General features: G+C 33.1%; 1 protein-coding gene across 1 annotated transcript; it reads left to right on the top strand.

The window, feature by feature from the left end:
• Window positions 1-1,683: 1,683 nt before the first annotated feature.
• Window positions 1,684-4,900, top strand: LOC131614689 (uncharacterized). The gene is made up of 8 exons (XM_058886250.1): window positions 1,684-1,811; window positions 1,917-1,983; window positions 3,630-3,761; window positions 3,892-4,159; window positions 4,248-4,338; window positions 4,422-4,549; window positions 4,628-4,718; window positions 4,798-4,900. Exons 1-8 carry the CDS (start codon window positions 1,684-1,686, stop codon window positions 4,898-4,900), a joined length of 1,008 nt encoding a protein of 335 aa, XP_058742233.1.
• The last annotated feature ends 11,068 nt before the right edge of the window (window positions 4,901-15,968 follow it).

Here is a 15,968-nt window from a genome sequence, read left to right as displayed (position 1 = left end):
AAATAAAAAATTGAACATTACCCAACTTGACCAAGCTTCGAAACTAGACTGCGGCAGAAACCCAAGACTAAACAGCATGGTGCCTCACAAAGCTAGTGCCATTCATTCAACATACCTGCTATCAAGCTAGCTAGTGCCCCATGTAAGGTGCAACACCACCAAAATTGATTATTATCACAAACTTCCACAACAAAGAAACTTCAAATACTCCCTGCTCATCTCAATTGCTCCAAAGAATGTTAGTACTTGATCTTGACTTTTCAGTCCTTACAAATTGTGTAACATATCATGACAGATATTACACTATGTTGGATTGTATCACTATGTCAGGTTCTCTTTTTCTTTTGAAGAGAATACTAATAATTATCTAGAATCTAAAATGTGTAGAATAATGAAATCTATGTGGTGAAAAAATTTGATGCTTGGGATGCATGTCCACACTACCTTTTATATCTTACATATATACCATAATGAAAATCTTTTGCATATTAGAAAATTAATATAATTCAAGTTAGAGGAAAGAAAAATATCAAAAGACAACCCTAACATTAAATAGAAACAAATTTAAAAACAAAAAACACCTAATATTCAAGAATCAAAACTTCAACGACATCCATAAGAACTAGCAAAAGACAACCCTAATGAAATGAGTTTTCTCTTTTATGTCACTAAAAAATGAGTTGGAGAATGATGGCCTTGATGAAAGCATTGACACAACAACATCACCATTCACTTTATCAAAAGACATTGTTTGCAGTTTTCAACCACACGCTTCACTCCTTTTATCGTGACATATTCACAACACATCAATAGTAGTTTCAAAAGCCCACAACAACTCTTTGAGATCTCATAGAGTGTTTTATCATCAACACTTGTACAGGATAAGTCCAACACCTCTAATTGGTGAGCTATAAAGTTCAATTTTAGTCCTCTCACTTTACAGTAAATCAACTTCAGATGTCTAAGCTTACAACAACTATTTAAAACTTGACAAATACCTTTTTCAGATAGGCTATGGCAAAAACTCAAATCCAGATGCTGCAAATTTGAGAATGAAGCAAACAATATGATGGTCCCGTCATTTATAAATGAAGACTGAAACAAATATAGAAATTTTAATTGAGGGTTGACATCAAAATTTTTCAAAATATCATAATTTTCTACACTCTTGCTCTCAATATATATGTTTTCCATGGGGGATTCATCCATATATATGCTTTCCATTGTGATCTCACCAAGTGAATGGCAATTCTTAATGAGGGCGAACAAAGCTGATTCTGTGAGCTTGGAACATTTACTAAGGTTTATAGATACTAAATCTGGAACAAGCAAAAACAATTGGAAGACATGATGATTATTTAGAAAATCAACACCTTGAAGACCCAAATATCTTATCCCGCGACACTTAGATAATAAATCATAAATTCCATGGAAACTATAGCCGGTGCAATTTTCAAGAACAAAAGTCTTTAAAGGAAGACCTTGTCTTGCAATAGAGTAAAGCAAATCATCAGAGATTTGTGAACAGCAAAACTTAAGAGAATTCAAACACTTCAAACTCAGTAAGGAATCAATGTAATGAGAAGTTACATACTTTGCATCATTTAACTCAAACATGGAAATAGATAAAGATCTCAATGATGATCTGTCACAGAGAGCCAAGGCAAGGCCTGCATCGAGATAATGGGAGGCGAACCAGAGGTCAAGGGAATTAAGGTTGGAGAATCTATGGAAGAAACGGGGGAGATAAAAAAGTTGTGGATAATATATTTGGAGAGAAAATATGAGACGGTTGGTGAGGGCGAGGAAGTGTAGGTCTCATTTGGGGATGGCTTGGAATTCGGCCGCTGCGGATCAACGCTAGCACAAACTGTAGGTCTCATTTTCTCTCTACTTTCCATGCTTTAAACAACAAGGTGTGCAAGGGTAGGGAAGTTTCGGTTTGGCTGGCTACGTGTTGGTGCTTATGGAATGCTAGAAACGGTATTATCTTCAACAATAAAATTCTGGACATCGATGAAATATTGTTCAAAATTAAGATGCTAACTTGGTGGTGGTTGCAAATAGGCCCGAATAGCTTAAATTGCAATTTTTACGAATAGTTTAAAAACCCTTTGGATTTCTTGTAAAGTTGGTTGTGTTTTGCCTTTCGTAGGTTCTTGGCTAATGCCTTTTCTCTTGTATTTGGGCTTGAGTTTCCCTTGAACTCTATTTGAATACAATTGTTGCTTATAAAAAAAAAAAAAAAAACAGGAAAGTTAGGTTTAATGTGAAACAAATTAAACTAGATTAAAAAAATATATATTTTAAACCATTAAAAAGCACCGCCATTCCTTTTTATAATCAACAACCTATTTTTTTAAATAATCCTTCAACTCTACTTAATAAATAAATAAAAAAACTCTCCACTTTTTCAATGACAAAAAAATATATTTACTGATATCTAATAAAATAACAATGAGTAAATAAATTTATTGATATCTAACAAAAATAACAGATATAAAAATAACAAAACAAACATTTTATAACAAATAATAATAATTAAATAGAGATTCAGTACTTTCTATAAAAAATAACAACATAATAATTAAATAAATCCAATACTTTATATAAAAAATAACACGAAAAATAAGCCAAATTAACCTACTTTACTAAAATAGAAAATTCAACATTTTTAACTAATAAAAGTTAAAGAAATTATTGTTTTTTAATAAAAACCTAACCTATAACTAGTCAAAATTCACACACAATCAATTAAATAACAAATAAAAAAAGACTAATTAAAATTAAAAAATTGTAGTTAGGTTATCTTATCTTATTATCTTATTAATTAAAGTTGGTAACTATCTTTACAATTTTGGAGTCAAAATTAAGGTTATTTTTGTAATTTTTTATTTTTTCTATTTATTTATTATTATTTATTCAATTATATTCCACTAGCACTTTTAATTAATCTTATTAATTAAAGTTGGTAACTATCTTCACAATTTTAGAGCCAAAATTAAGGTTATTTTTGTAATTTTCTATTTTTTTATATTTATTTATTATTATTTATTCAATTATATTCCACTAACACTATTAATTAATTACAAATCTTATTAATTAAAGTTGTTAAGTCTCTTCACAATTTTAGAGCCAAAATTAAAGTTATCTTTGTAATTTTCTATTTTTCTATTTATTTATTATTATTTATTCAATTATATTCCACTAACACTTTTAATTAATTACAAATAAATAAAACTCACACTTATAAAATAAAAAGTTGATAGAAATTAACTTCTCAAATTAAATCTATAATATAAGAAAGTTCTATCTTTTTGAACTTTCAATGTGGTGCTGCCAAGTGGCTTAGTCTTAGAGCAGAATTTGTTTCTTCTTGATGCGCCATGTGTCTCATTTGATGATTAATGAAGGTATGTTGTTTCATATTCCACCATTGATGTCTCACATAATTTGCATTAAGTTCGGTTTGTCCATGCATCTTCTATGCTCCAATATTATGTGTTACAAGCAGAACTTAATGTGGACTTTATATGCTTCTTTCCATTCAGCTTCACCATCGGTTATGGTTATGTAATGAAGAGTGGAATGAATAGTTTGTAACTCCTGCATGGTTTTGTTATTTATAGTATTGGTTGGCTACACTTTTCTGCAGTATCATACCAGTGTTCAATATGGCAAGACCATTAGCAAAAATATGTGACATCAATGACAGCAAAGAACTTAGGAAAGTTGTTGTTCGTGTGCACCACAAATGGACAGTTGTTTCGAACAAGAGGAGCATTTTGAGATGATTTTTGTTGATGTATCGGTAATGAATTGAATTGTTTGGTTGTTTTTTCATATATTGTTTTTGGTTTGTTGTGTGTTTGATTTTAATGTTTTTTCCAGGGTGGTGACATACATGTTGTTGTTCCTGCACCGCATGTATCTCTTTTTTCTGAAAAGATGGTCTTGGATCATAGTTACACTGTTTCCAATTTTAAGGTTCAGGCTAATGTTGCGGCTTTCAGACCTTCGTCTCATAAGTTTATGTTGAAGTTTACTGCTGGCACTACGGTTACGGATGATAACAACGCTGAAATACCTCCAAAGCCGTTGGTGTTTACTAAATTTACTTATATAATAAACGGCAACTTTAACAAGGATGTGCTAATAGGTAGAATATTTTATCTCTATTCTGTTTTACTGGAATTGTTTTTTATGTGTTGTTTCATTTTAAGGTTTTTTGGCTGTATGTGTTTTAGATGTCATTGGTATGGTGGAAAGTATTGGGTATTCACAGACCACAACAGGTGTCCGGAAGCAGCTGATTAACATGATGCTGCGTGACGGGGGGTTTGTATTCATATTTATTGTGTAATTTGTCGAACATATCTTATGTGACTATGTAGATGACATGGTTTGTATTATTTCTTCAGTGAGAATACTATTAATTGCACGCTTTGGGAATCCTATGCTGAACAATTCATGAAGTTCAAGCAGGAGCGCGGAGATGATTCGGGTCCTATATTTGTCATGATTCAATATGCTAAAGTCAAGGAACAGGGTTAGTAATTGATCAAGTGTGGTGTTAGATATCCTTGTATTTTGATACAAATGGTTATGTAACATTCTATTTGAATAGGTAAGTTTCCACTGTCCGTGACAAACACGTTTAATGTTACCGTCCTTGGTCTGAATAGTGATTTGCTGCCGATGAAAGAGTTTATAGAAAGGTATGCTCCCTGGATTTGCTCTTGTGTGGTTTTAATTTTTATGCAAAGTGATTGTTACATTATTGTCTTCCTTTGACAGTTTTCCGAAGGATTCCATGATTACGTTGTCTGGCCAGGAGGGTTCCAATTCACAGCTTTCAGCACAGAACTCTGAAAATCAACAGATGACTCCCGTACAGTAATTGCTTACAAAGGCTGTTGTAATGCCTATTGGGGATATTATTAAACTTAGAACTGTATGTTTGTAAGTTGTTGGCCATTTATTCTTATTTAGTATATATTTCCATTTTTACGTTGCATTTGACTATGTATTGTATTATCTTTTGGTTCCATAATTGCAGATTACATTTTGTGCAACTGTTGGAGAAACTAAAATGCTGGTTGCCTCTTCGTATGGCTGGTATTATCGTGGTTGTCATGCTTGCTCATGTATTGCGCGTGGTGACAGAGCTCCGTTTGAGTGTGAGGCTGGACATTTCACTGAGGCAGAGATTTTTAGGTTAACATCCTTGTCACATGTTTTATGTTATTTCATTTATACGTGTCATTGTCAAGGTACTGAACATGACCTTTTTGAGTGCTCTATGTATACTGCGAATGTAGGTATAAGATTGAGATTGAGGTTACTCATGGCGGGAATAGCTGTAACTTTCTATTTTGGGACCGAGAGTGTGAGTTACTTTTGGGATTGTCTGCTTCTCAGCTGCGTCATACAATGATTAAGGTATTTCTGTTTACTTACCATTGGAAAAACATAGACAATTATGCCAGAGTTAACTGATCTTTGTCTTGCAATCTCCTACAGGCTGGCATTCATGATCCCTTGGAATTCCCACTGGTATTGGATCAGATGTTGGATTGCAAGATGACTTTCAAAGTTAAGTGGCAACCACGTTGGAAGAATGCCTCTGTCGTTATGCTATTGAAGAATGACCCTTTTGTGAAAGAGCTTGCTGATCAGTTTGACACAGATGAAGTATTTGAATTTAATCTTTGCACGTGTAATGCAACATAAAATCATTGTAAACTGACTTTGCGCATATTATGATTTTGTATTATCTTTCGAATGATTTTTAGATGAAACCAGCTGCTGTCGAAGCAATGACCACTGTTAGATCCGAACCTAATTTTGTTGTCGTAAGGACGTTTACTGTACTGAAATATACTCCACTTTTAATGTACTGTTGAATATTAATTTGGTGATGTTTCTTCACTTATGTATCAGGATCTTGATGTGAGTTCAACGCACAGCACAGATCCAGTTACTCCTACTGGAAAAAGACACTTTTCAGGCGTATCAAGCGAGTCAACAACCTCGGATGGCACGTGTGATGGAGAACTTTCATCAAACAAGTTAAAGAAAATTATAAAAATAAAGAAGATAGATTAGTAGTTCCTCCATAATTTTAAGTATGTTTGGGTGTGTTTTTGTTTTATGGTGTGGACATGTTTTATTTCCTTTCCACTTTAATTTTTTTTTTGTTTGTATTGCAGAATAAACAAATCAGACTTGTAAGTCTGTTTCTTTTGGTTTGGTAACAACTATGTAATTTAATTTCTGTTATGTTAATATAAGACTTTTCTGTTTTTCCTTAATCATCTATTCAATTGCTATGATATTCTTTGTTTTTTACTCATCTCCAATATCCAAACTAGCATTACATGCTATTGTAAAAACATATTGTCACAACTAATAACGACCACAATTTGCGATATTGGTTACGACTACACGGGTAAAAGACACATAAACTTTATTCAAGAGTTACTCACGTGAAAATGAACTTGCATTTTTACTGAGAAGTCCACAGAACTAGCATGCACCGACCAAATTCTCCGTTGAATATCATAAACGTATTAAAAAGTTCCTAACATGAAATTGAACTTGCAATTATGCTGAGAAATCAACACAGCTAACCTGCCCCGACAAAATGCTCCGTTGAATGTTTTAAATAATCAAAATTAATATAGCTGCGCATATGACATTGTATGTATTCTCTTCAAATTGTTGACATTTATCTAAGCACCTGTTGCAATTGGATTGAATGGGATCACCTACTGAGTTAAATAAAGGTACACATAAGAGTTAGAAATATGTTAATGTCCATTCATGTTCTCATTAATAAGGACTGTTATAATAGGTAATATAAAGATTGTGCATAACGTTTTGAAATTATAATGACAAGACCTTCCATTTGCATTGTATAAAGTATATAGCAGATAATGCTTCACTTATTGCCTTATCCCAATGAACTTTCCAACATACCCCATTAATATTATGTCTGTTTGTTTCATAACAGTTGTTATCACTTGAGTAATGTGAATCCATACAGTTTTATATTGTAGAATTCATACAGTTTAATATTGTAATTGGAATTGCTCTAATTCGTAGCTAACTTTAGGAAATATGCTAGAAACTAATGAACAAACCAGTCATACTAACTCTTCTATTGCTAGACAAAGTAGAAGACTTAGAATGAAGGAGAAGAGAGATGCCCAATGCACTGAATCAGATCATTCTCGAAATTCGGTAGATAAAACTGATGTAAGTGATGCAAGGAAGAAAAGAAGGCTGATATTGCAAAATAAGAAATCATCATGTGGTCATCCTACCAGTGCCCCATCCTCAAGTACAGTCTCCCCAGTTTCTATTCCAAATGTAGAAGATAGAGCTCATTCAATTGATGCTCGCAAGAAAAGAAGGCTTATATTAGAGAATAGAAAGTTTTCTGTCATACAACCTGAAACACAGTATTCCCAAGTGCCACTGTCTAACTCCGAGGATGAATGCAGCTCATCCAATACTTCTGACTCTGAAGATGATATGGAACAAGCACCGTTAGCAGATTCAAATTTACAAGGTAATATTACAAAGACTAAACATTTCAACGGCATATCAATTTTTTAGATCACAAATGACAATATGATAATTTATAAATCTGCAGAATATTCTGATATAGGGGATCAAATATGGGAATGTACATATTGTCATGCACACATGTGGCTTCAAGAACGTGCCAGTAAAACCAAAAAGGGACATGTTCCCACATTCCATCGCTGTTGTCGCGGTGGTAAAATTGTTGTACCTTTACTTGAAGAGGCACCTCCACTGTTGAGACATCTGCTGTTTAACAAAACATCTACCGAGAGCAAAAATTATCGAAATAATATTCGAACATACAACTCAATGTTTTCGTTTACTTCTCCTGGAATGAAATTTGACACCACATATTCAAAGAAAGGAGGACCACCAACTTTGAGACTGCACGGTCAAACCTGTCATCGAATAGGTTCTCTACTACCAGAAAATGGAGACCGTCCGCAATATACTCAGCTATATATTTATGACACAGATAATGAAGTTACTAATAGAATGAAGTGTTTCAGGTATTTCTAATATTCCACAAATAGTTCAGGTCTTCGTGATCATTACCTATATTTATTTTTAACGTCGCATAAAATGCGCAGAGACAATACTGAAATTGACGAGAACACTGTTCATAATTTGAAGATAATGTTAGATGAGTTCAATATTCATGCAAAAGTCTTTAGAATGGCGAGGGATGTCCTGGAAGATAATGCATTCTTAGACTTAAAACTGAGGGTTATATGTGATAGACCTGAGGATGGACGCGTGTATAACAGACCAACGGTTTCAGAAGTTGCTGCACTAATTGTGGGAGACATTGTCGTGCTCTGCGAAGTAGTAACTAAAACGGTTCCAAAATGACAAACAACCTAGGAACCTTCTATTTCGGAAGTACTTCTAAAGTCTGTAAACAAAAGAGACAAAATGCAGTGTACCACTACTGACTCTTTGTATCCTATTATGTTTCCAAAAAGTTTCTATAACTGTTGGGATTCATTAAATATATCTTTTAACAATTATAACACACGTGATATATTTGTTATGCATGAACCCTTCATCATGTAGTACCTTATGCATTCCATTTTATTAAATAGTATAAATACAACATAGTTACATTTTGGGTACACAAATTAATAATTTACACAATAAATTATTATTAACAGGATTAAATACAATTCAAAAAAATGGAAGCTTAAGAGGTATGCATAATCCAAATATATTCAAATAAATATTTATGAAAACATCAAAAATATTGACAAAAATTTAAGGTAGACAAAGAACTATTAGTTGACCCAAATGACACGGCACCAACACGTACCCGTGCGCATGCACGGGTATCGCACTAGTTTCATTTAACATAAGAAAATAAGCTCATGCTTTGTTAAATATAATATCCTTAATTTCATATAAAAATAATCAATATATATTTATATTAGACGTATACCCGTGCGATGCATGGTTATGTTTTACTTAAATATTAATGATAATTATCATAATATAAAAATATTAATATGAATCTTCTAACATATATCTATTGATAATTATCATAATATAAAAATATTAATATGAATCTTCTAACATATATCTATTGATATTATGATTGTGATGCTTCAATTTATGCATCTAAAAAAGAAAATATAACTAAGAGAATTAGAAATGAACAATAAACTTAGAAAGAAAGAAAAACACCATATATTTGAAGAGATAGATATTTATTCTAATAGTTGATTACTTACCATTCGTCATCTCCCAGTTTCCAATTTCTAAACACCATATATTTGATTAATTATGGAATTCGTCAGGTATACAAAGAGGATTAAATAGTAATAAGAAAAAGAAAACTACTTGAGATGAAAATATGACAATAGAATGTGGCTTTATGATTTTTGAAAGGAAAATGCTAATTGTTAAGAAAATATAAAAACAAGAAAGGTAAGAATAAATCTCAACCATTCATTATCACCACCACCCCATGATTCCTATTAAAAAGGAAATTAAATTAAAAATAAATTAAAAATTTTCCTATAATATAGTGACATGTGTTCATTCTTGCATTTCTTTTCCAAATTCCTTCGTACTAAATAGCATTACTCTTTTTGAAAATGAAACTGTTTTCTTATTTGATATCTAATAAAACGTAGGTTTGGAATTGAGAAGTAGTTTTCAAAATTACACAAAACGTGGGTTTGGAATAGAAAAGAAGTGGTTTTCAACATTACGAAGATGTCTTTTTTAAGATTTGCTTAAATTAATTTAATGATAATAATAATTTTTATATTGTACCGACGGTTTTCAATTAGCTAAAGAATAGGAAAAAAAACTCATTTGTTTAGAATATGATTTAGAATTATTATCTATAATAAAAAATATAGAAAAAAGAATGTGATTTGTGATTTTTTTTTTATTTTAAAGAGCTTATAGGTAGTGCACTGTTAGTGTAAAATATTTTACACGGTCAATGCATCATAACCATTAAAAAGAAATACTTTATATGTAATTTAAAGAAAAAGTCAAAATTTTACAAAAATTAACGGTTATTTTTTTTTTTACAATAAGCAATGGAATTAAAGGAGCAAAAGGGATGCTCTACCCAAGTACAAAAGGATTACAAGGTAAAACACAAGAGAGGTTGGGTATTCCAACCGAAATAATTACATAAAGGCGCCTTCTTATAAAAAGAGCCCAACCAATTCCCCGAAATGATAAGAATCTCCGACATACACTCTAGAAAGCTAAAAGATTCCTCTTTGAAGATGATAGCATTACGCTTGAGCCACAAAGTCCAAATCGTCGCCAACCAAGCCACCGACAAAATAGCCCTCTTAGAAAGACAAGAAATCTTGTCACAATTATAGAGAAAGTCTTGGAATTCCTCTAAAGACAAGAAATCCCCAACTCCAACCGTGTAAAACTACATTACACTGTCAGTGTATTTCCATTAAATCTTATTTTAAATATGATTTGGAATTATAATTTATAATAAAAATATTACTTTAAAATAAAGTTGTTATTAAAATTATTTTAAAGTTTTAATTATTCTTTAATTAACATTTTTTTTAAAAAATATTTTAAAAAATATTATAATTTAGTATAATTGGTGAAAATTTTGGCCGAAAAATATATGTAATTTGTGGATGTAGATATAATTGTTGAATTATATAAGTACAACTTAGAGTTTAGTGGGCTTATAGGAAGTTTTAAATCTAAAAGATGAGAGAGAAACAAGAGAGAGAGAGAGAGAGAGTGCCAAGAGAGACTGACTTTTCTGTATTTTCTTTTTCATCTGAGCAATTATGGAGGGTGGATGGATTCAGGTGAAGGATAGGAACAGGAGGGTAGGAGGAGCCACAAAATGGGACATTCTCAAAAAGGATCATGGCGAGAAGAGGAACCTGCTAACAACAATTTTTATCACAGATTTTGGGGACAAATGGAATGCTAGAGATTTGTTTATGGAGTTCAAGGATCTAGGATTGATAGAGGAGATAATTATACCTCCTAAGAGAGATTGGAGAGGCAACCGATTTGGATTCGTTACATTCATCAACGCTTCTGATGAGAAGAACCTGGAGACAAAGATGGATAATATATGGTTAGAAGGAGTTAAACTAAAAGCTAACATATCAAAGATCAAAAGGAAAGAAGTACATCAGAAACTTAGAAATAATCCAAAGCTGCGTGTTGGTATCGGCATTGGTGGTGGATCCGAACAAATTAAGGAGAGCAAGAAATTTAACACCACAGCTTCTGGGCCATCTCGTTCCTATGCGGAAGCAACCTTAGGAGCTAAACTGAAGGTGTCTGCAGAAACCCAAGAAGCTTGCAAGACTTTCTTCTATTCCTCTTCTGCAGACGAATCCAACAAATTCTGCAAGGCCAAAGTTGGTGTAGTTCGAAGTCCAGGACTCGCTTACGGAGTAGCACAGAGTCTTTTAGAAGAAGGTTTTTTCTCCATTTCTGCTACAGCTTTGGGTCCTAACGTATGCCTGCTGGAGGAGGAAAACGAAGGAGATTTGGAGATTCTATTAGCAGACGAAGAAGAGTGGAAAAACCCGTGGTTCAAAGAAGTTAGAAACTAGAAGAAGACAGATGCGGAGTGCGCGAGAACGGTGTGGATCTCCATCTTTGGTATCCCTTGCTTTGTCAGGAACGAGAGCTTCATCAATCTTCTCCTGGCAGACATTGGGAAAGTTGTAAACCCAGAAACGATTAACACCAAACCAAACAGATTGGATGTTCTTAACATCATGATTTACACAGATTTGGCGGACACAATCAAGCACAGAGTCAAAACTTGTATTGATGGATTATGGTTCAACTTACTGGTTATAGAAGACGTTTCTTACCACAAAGAGGCGAACGATGACTTGTCTTTGTGCGAGCGTACTTCCTCGGACAAAGAAGCATCTGTGTCTTCAACAGATCCATCGGTCAGAGACGACGCGCTGGCCTCTGTCCGTTCGCCACCAGCCTCTTTGAATCACCAGAGTATGGAGCGGCCACCGGGAAACAACTCCGACCAACCTGTCAAATCGCATCGGAAAACGTTTAGTAAGTCTGGAGCTGTTGGTGAGAGAATGTCAGAAACAAAGAAAAGTGAAAGCGACAGATCAAGAAAAGAGAAGGATTTTTGTACAAGCTTTAATGGCTCAGACTTTGTAGCGGACAATCTCAACCCCCTTTTAGGGAAGACTATTTCTTCTGACCCTATTTCTATGAAGAGTGGCAAATTAACTCTATAAAAATTGACCCTATTTCTAATAAGCCAAATTAACCTACTTTCCTAAAAATAGAAAATTAAACATTTTTTATTAATATTAATTAAAGAAAGTATTGTTTCCTAATAAAAACCTAACTACAGGCTAAATAATAGCTAGTCAAAATTCTCACACGTGTGTGTGTATATATATATATATATATATATATATATATATATATATATATATATATATATATATATATATATATATATATATATATGTATGTATATACATATACATACATACTCACACACAATCAATTAAATTACAAATAAAAAAAAGACTAATTAAAATTTTTTAAAAATTATAGTTAGGTTATCTTATTTTTTTTAATAGGCAATGGTATTGAATTAGAGCAAAAGGGTTGCTCCTCCCAAATACAAGGCTAAAAGAAAACCGTTAATCAAAACAACTAAGCGGAAGAACATGCCAAATATGAAAATTACAATTTGATACAAGCTTAATACTCGATTGTAACCACGTCCACGAGCGGAACACAATCGCCGACATACACTTAAGGAAACTAAAACTCCCTCTTTTGAAAATGATGTTGTTGCGGCTCATCCAAATACTCCAACACGTCGCAAGCCAAATAACACCCACTATCCTCCTTTTGGCTAAGGTCTTCAATCTTTCAAAGAAGAAAGGAAAGAGCATGAAGTCCTCCATAGTGAAGTCGGGAATGGGTCCTATCCACGCATGCACCTTCGTCCAAACATCTAACACCACTCGACAACCACCTAACAGATGAAGTAAGGGTTCCTCCACTGTCGAACAGAACACACAGAAGGAATCATTGGCGTCTAAAATACCCCTTTTGAGCAAATTATCTTTGGTGGCAGTCCTGTCATGTATAATTCTTGAGCCAAAGAACAAGAAGTTTGAAGGAGCATTAAGATTCCACTAAAAAGATGCAGCTTTTACGACATGTTCATTGAGAGGTGGCCCTGACAGCTTTGCATAGAACTAGGAGAAACAAGTTTTTATCGTAAACACTTCATCCTTGTCAAGTCGCCATGTGAAAGAATCCTTAACACCATTCCTTGGGACTACGTGGGAAATAAACTCGAGGAGATCCAGCCACTGCCCTGTTGCACTAATGCTGTTGCCGTCAGCCAGAAGAAGAGCAGCATCCCACTGCCAGCCTGAAACCGTGTGGTTTCCAGCCGCTGCCACCACCATTCCGTCGTCCTAGCCAACACGAACAGCTCAGGAAAATGCACCATCAAAGGCAGAGTGTCTGCCCAGCATCCGTACCAAAATGGGACATCTTGGTCGTCTCCTATATTGCACAAAACAGCACCTGAGAAATTTTGAAATAGTAGAAAATCAAAATTATCAGAAATAAGAAGGCCGCGCAACCAAATTGAGTCCGAATTCTCGATAATGGAAATGTCCCCAATTAACACCTTCCTCCTCACGTTTCCGTATCTAGACTCAAGGATTCCCCGCCAAACCACATTCTCTTCCGTAAGTATCCTCCACTTCCATTTACTTAGAAGCGCTACATTCATCACCTCCACGTTCTTTACCCCTAAGCCACCTTCTTCGATAGACTTGCACACAATCTCCCAACTTTCAAGTGCAGTTTTGAACCGGTGGATTAATCTAACAATTAATAAACAAGAGAAAAAATAACATTAAAAAAAGAGAAAGATGTTCATATATATTTTTATTTTTGTTTTTCCAATCCAGCCTTTAAAAAACAAAAATGAGAACATTTTTTTATTAAAAGAGAGAGGGTCGATGCCCCATGAAAAAATGAACTACATAGGAATTAATTAATTAAGAAGTAAATATTTCCTTGGAGTCATTTTTCAACAAAAATCTAATATGACTTTGCTTATTATTATAAAACATACAATTGAGGCCAAGGTAGTGTTTACTGCTCTTTTTGGTAACCAATCACGAGCTCAGAAAGCAATTGAGATTAACTTGAAAAATCTGTAAAGTAATTTGTGCAAATAATTCATGTAAACTCATGTGTATGTGAATTAAATGCGGTTGTCGTTTGCACGATAACATCGTAGAAATAAAAATAGTGCGCACGGGGGCCTTACAGAAGGAGTCTGGATATTACGAGGGAAACATTTTTTAGAGGGGGCTAAATCGAATCTCGCTTACATTGCAGGGGTGTTGTATATTTAATCCCAAAACATTTTATTTATGTTCTAAAATACTTTTAAGAGAAACTCATTTAAATTTGAATTGTAATCAAATATTAAACCTTATAAAAAAATTCATTTAAATGTGTATATAAGTATTAGTTCAATTGTGTGGCTTAAATGATCAAATTTGTTAAAGTTTATAATTCCAAATTATGCGATTGAATTTTGATTAAAATGATATTTTTGTGTTCAATGAGACTTATTATGATAAGACATATAAAGATAATCCAAACAGGCATCGTTACTTATATAACCCACTGAATTGTGTGTCTAATATAACTATTAAATATGAAGAAGTAAAATTCAATATCAATAACAAACATTTTAAGATCCTTATCACGTAGGATAAGGAATTGGAGATTCACACAAATGAAGAACATTGTGAGGAAGTTTATCCACAGATTATTGAAATACATATCAAAAGTTCTTCAAGGATTATGGAAACACAACCTGAACTTAAGATAAGAAAGAGAGTCTGAAAGGCTAAGGATCTAGGATCGAACAAAATTGATTCCATAATTATTTCTTTTATCTAGTAGAAGAAAATAGTGAGAGTTTTGTTCATATGATTCCTATTATTCTTCAAGTGGAAGATGATCATCATAGGATTTATGAGAAAGAAGTGACTTCGGGTTACTTCTATTGGAATAATACTATCCAAGAGAAAATGTATTCAATAATGTCAAACCATCCTAGAAAACTTGTCAATCTACCTAAAGGATGAAATCCTTGGATGCAAGAGAGTGTTTAGAAAGAAGCGTTATAGTGATGATACATTAAGTACCTAGAAAGATAGTTAAGTGGCCAAGAATTTTTGACAAAAGGAATGTATTGATTATTTCAACACATAGGCACCACTCTTAAGGAAAACGGTAATTAAATGTATTTTTTTACATTAGTTTCTTTGATGGCCTTATTGTTCATCAAATGGATGTCAAAACGGAATTCCTAAATGGAGATCTCGATGAGGAGATTTACATGGAGAAGCCATAAGGTTTATATGCTTCCTGGTATAGAATAAATTAATAGCGTGCAAGCTTGTAAAATCTTTGTATAGATTAAAATAAGCACCAAAACAATGACATAAAAAAATTGACTTTGTTGTTGCGAGATTCACCAATTAAGGAAAGACACGCAATTTAGAGGGAAACTTTTCAATCATTATCAAAATAAGAATTCAAAGATTTTGTCATCATCGAAATATAGTATATCTTGTTCAATTTTGATTAAGACAAATATTATCAAACAAGAAAAAAATAAAAAATGTCATGCACATGAATGATGAAGTTAATCAAGAAGGCTCAACATAGAAATTCAAGTTAAGATTTGAGAGAATTGAACTTAACTAAGATACTCCTTGCAATATAAGATTCTTATATTTATTATACTCATAAGTCAATGTGGTTAAAATAGAAATGATAATATAAAATAATAGAAAAACAGTAGAGAAACTAAT

The sequence above is a fragment of the Vicia villosa genome, linkage group LG6 (genome assembly GCF_029867415.1).
Source record: "Vicia villosa cultivar HV-30 ecotype Madison, WI linkage group LG6, Vvil1.0, whole genome shotgun sequence".
In the NCBI taxonomy this organism is placed as follows: Eukaryota; Viridiplantae; Streptophyta; class Magnoliopsida; order Fabales; family Fabaceae; genus Vicia; species Vicia villosa.
This window is presented reverse-complemented; position numbering and strand designations above follow the sequence as displayed.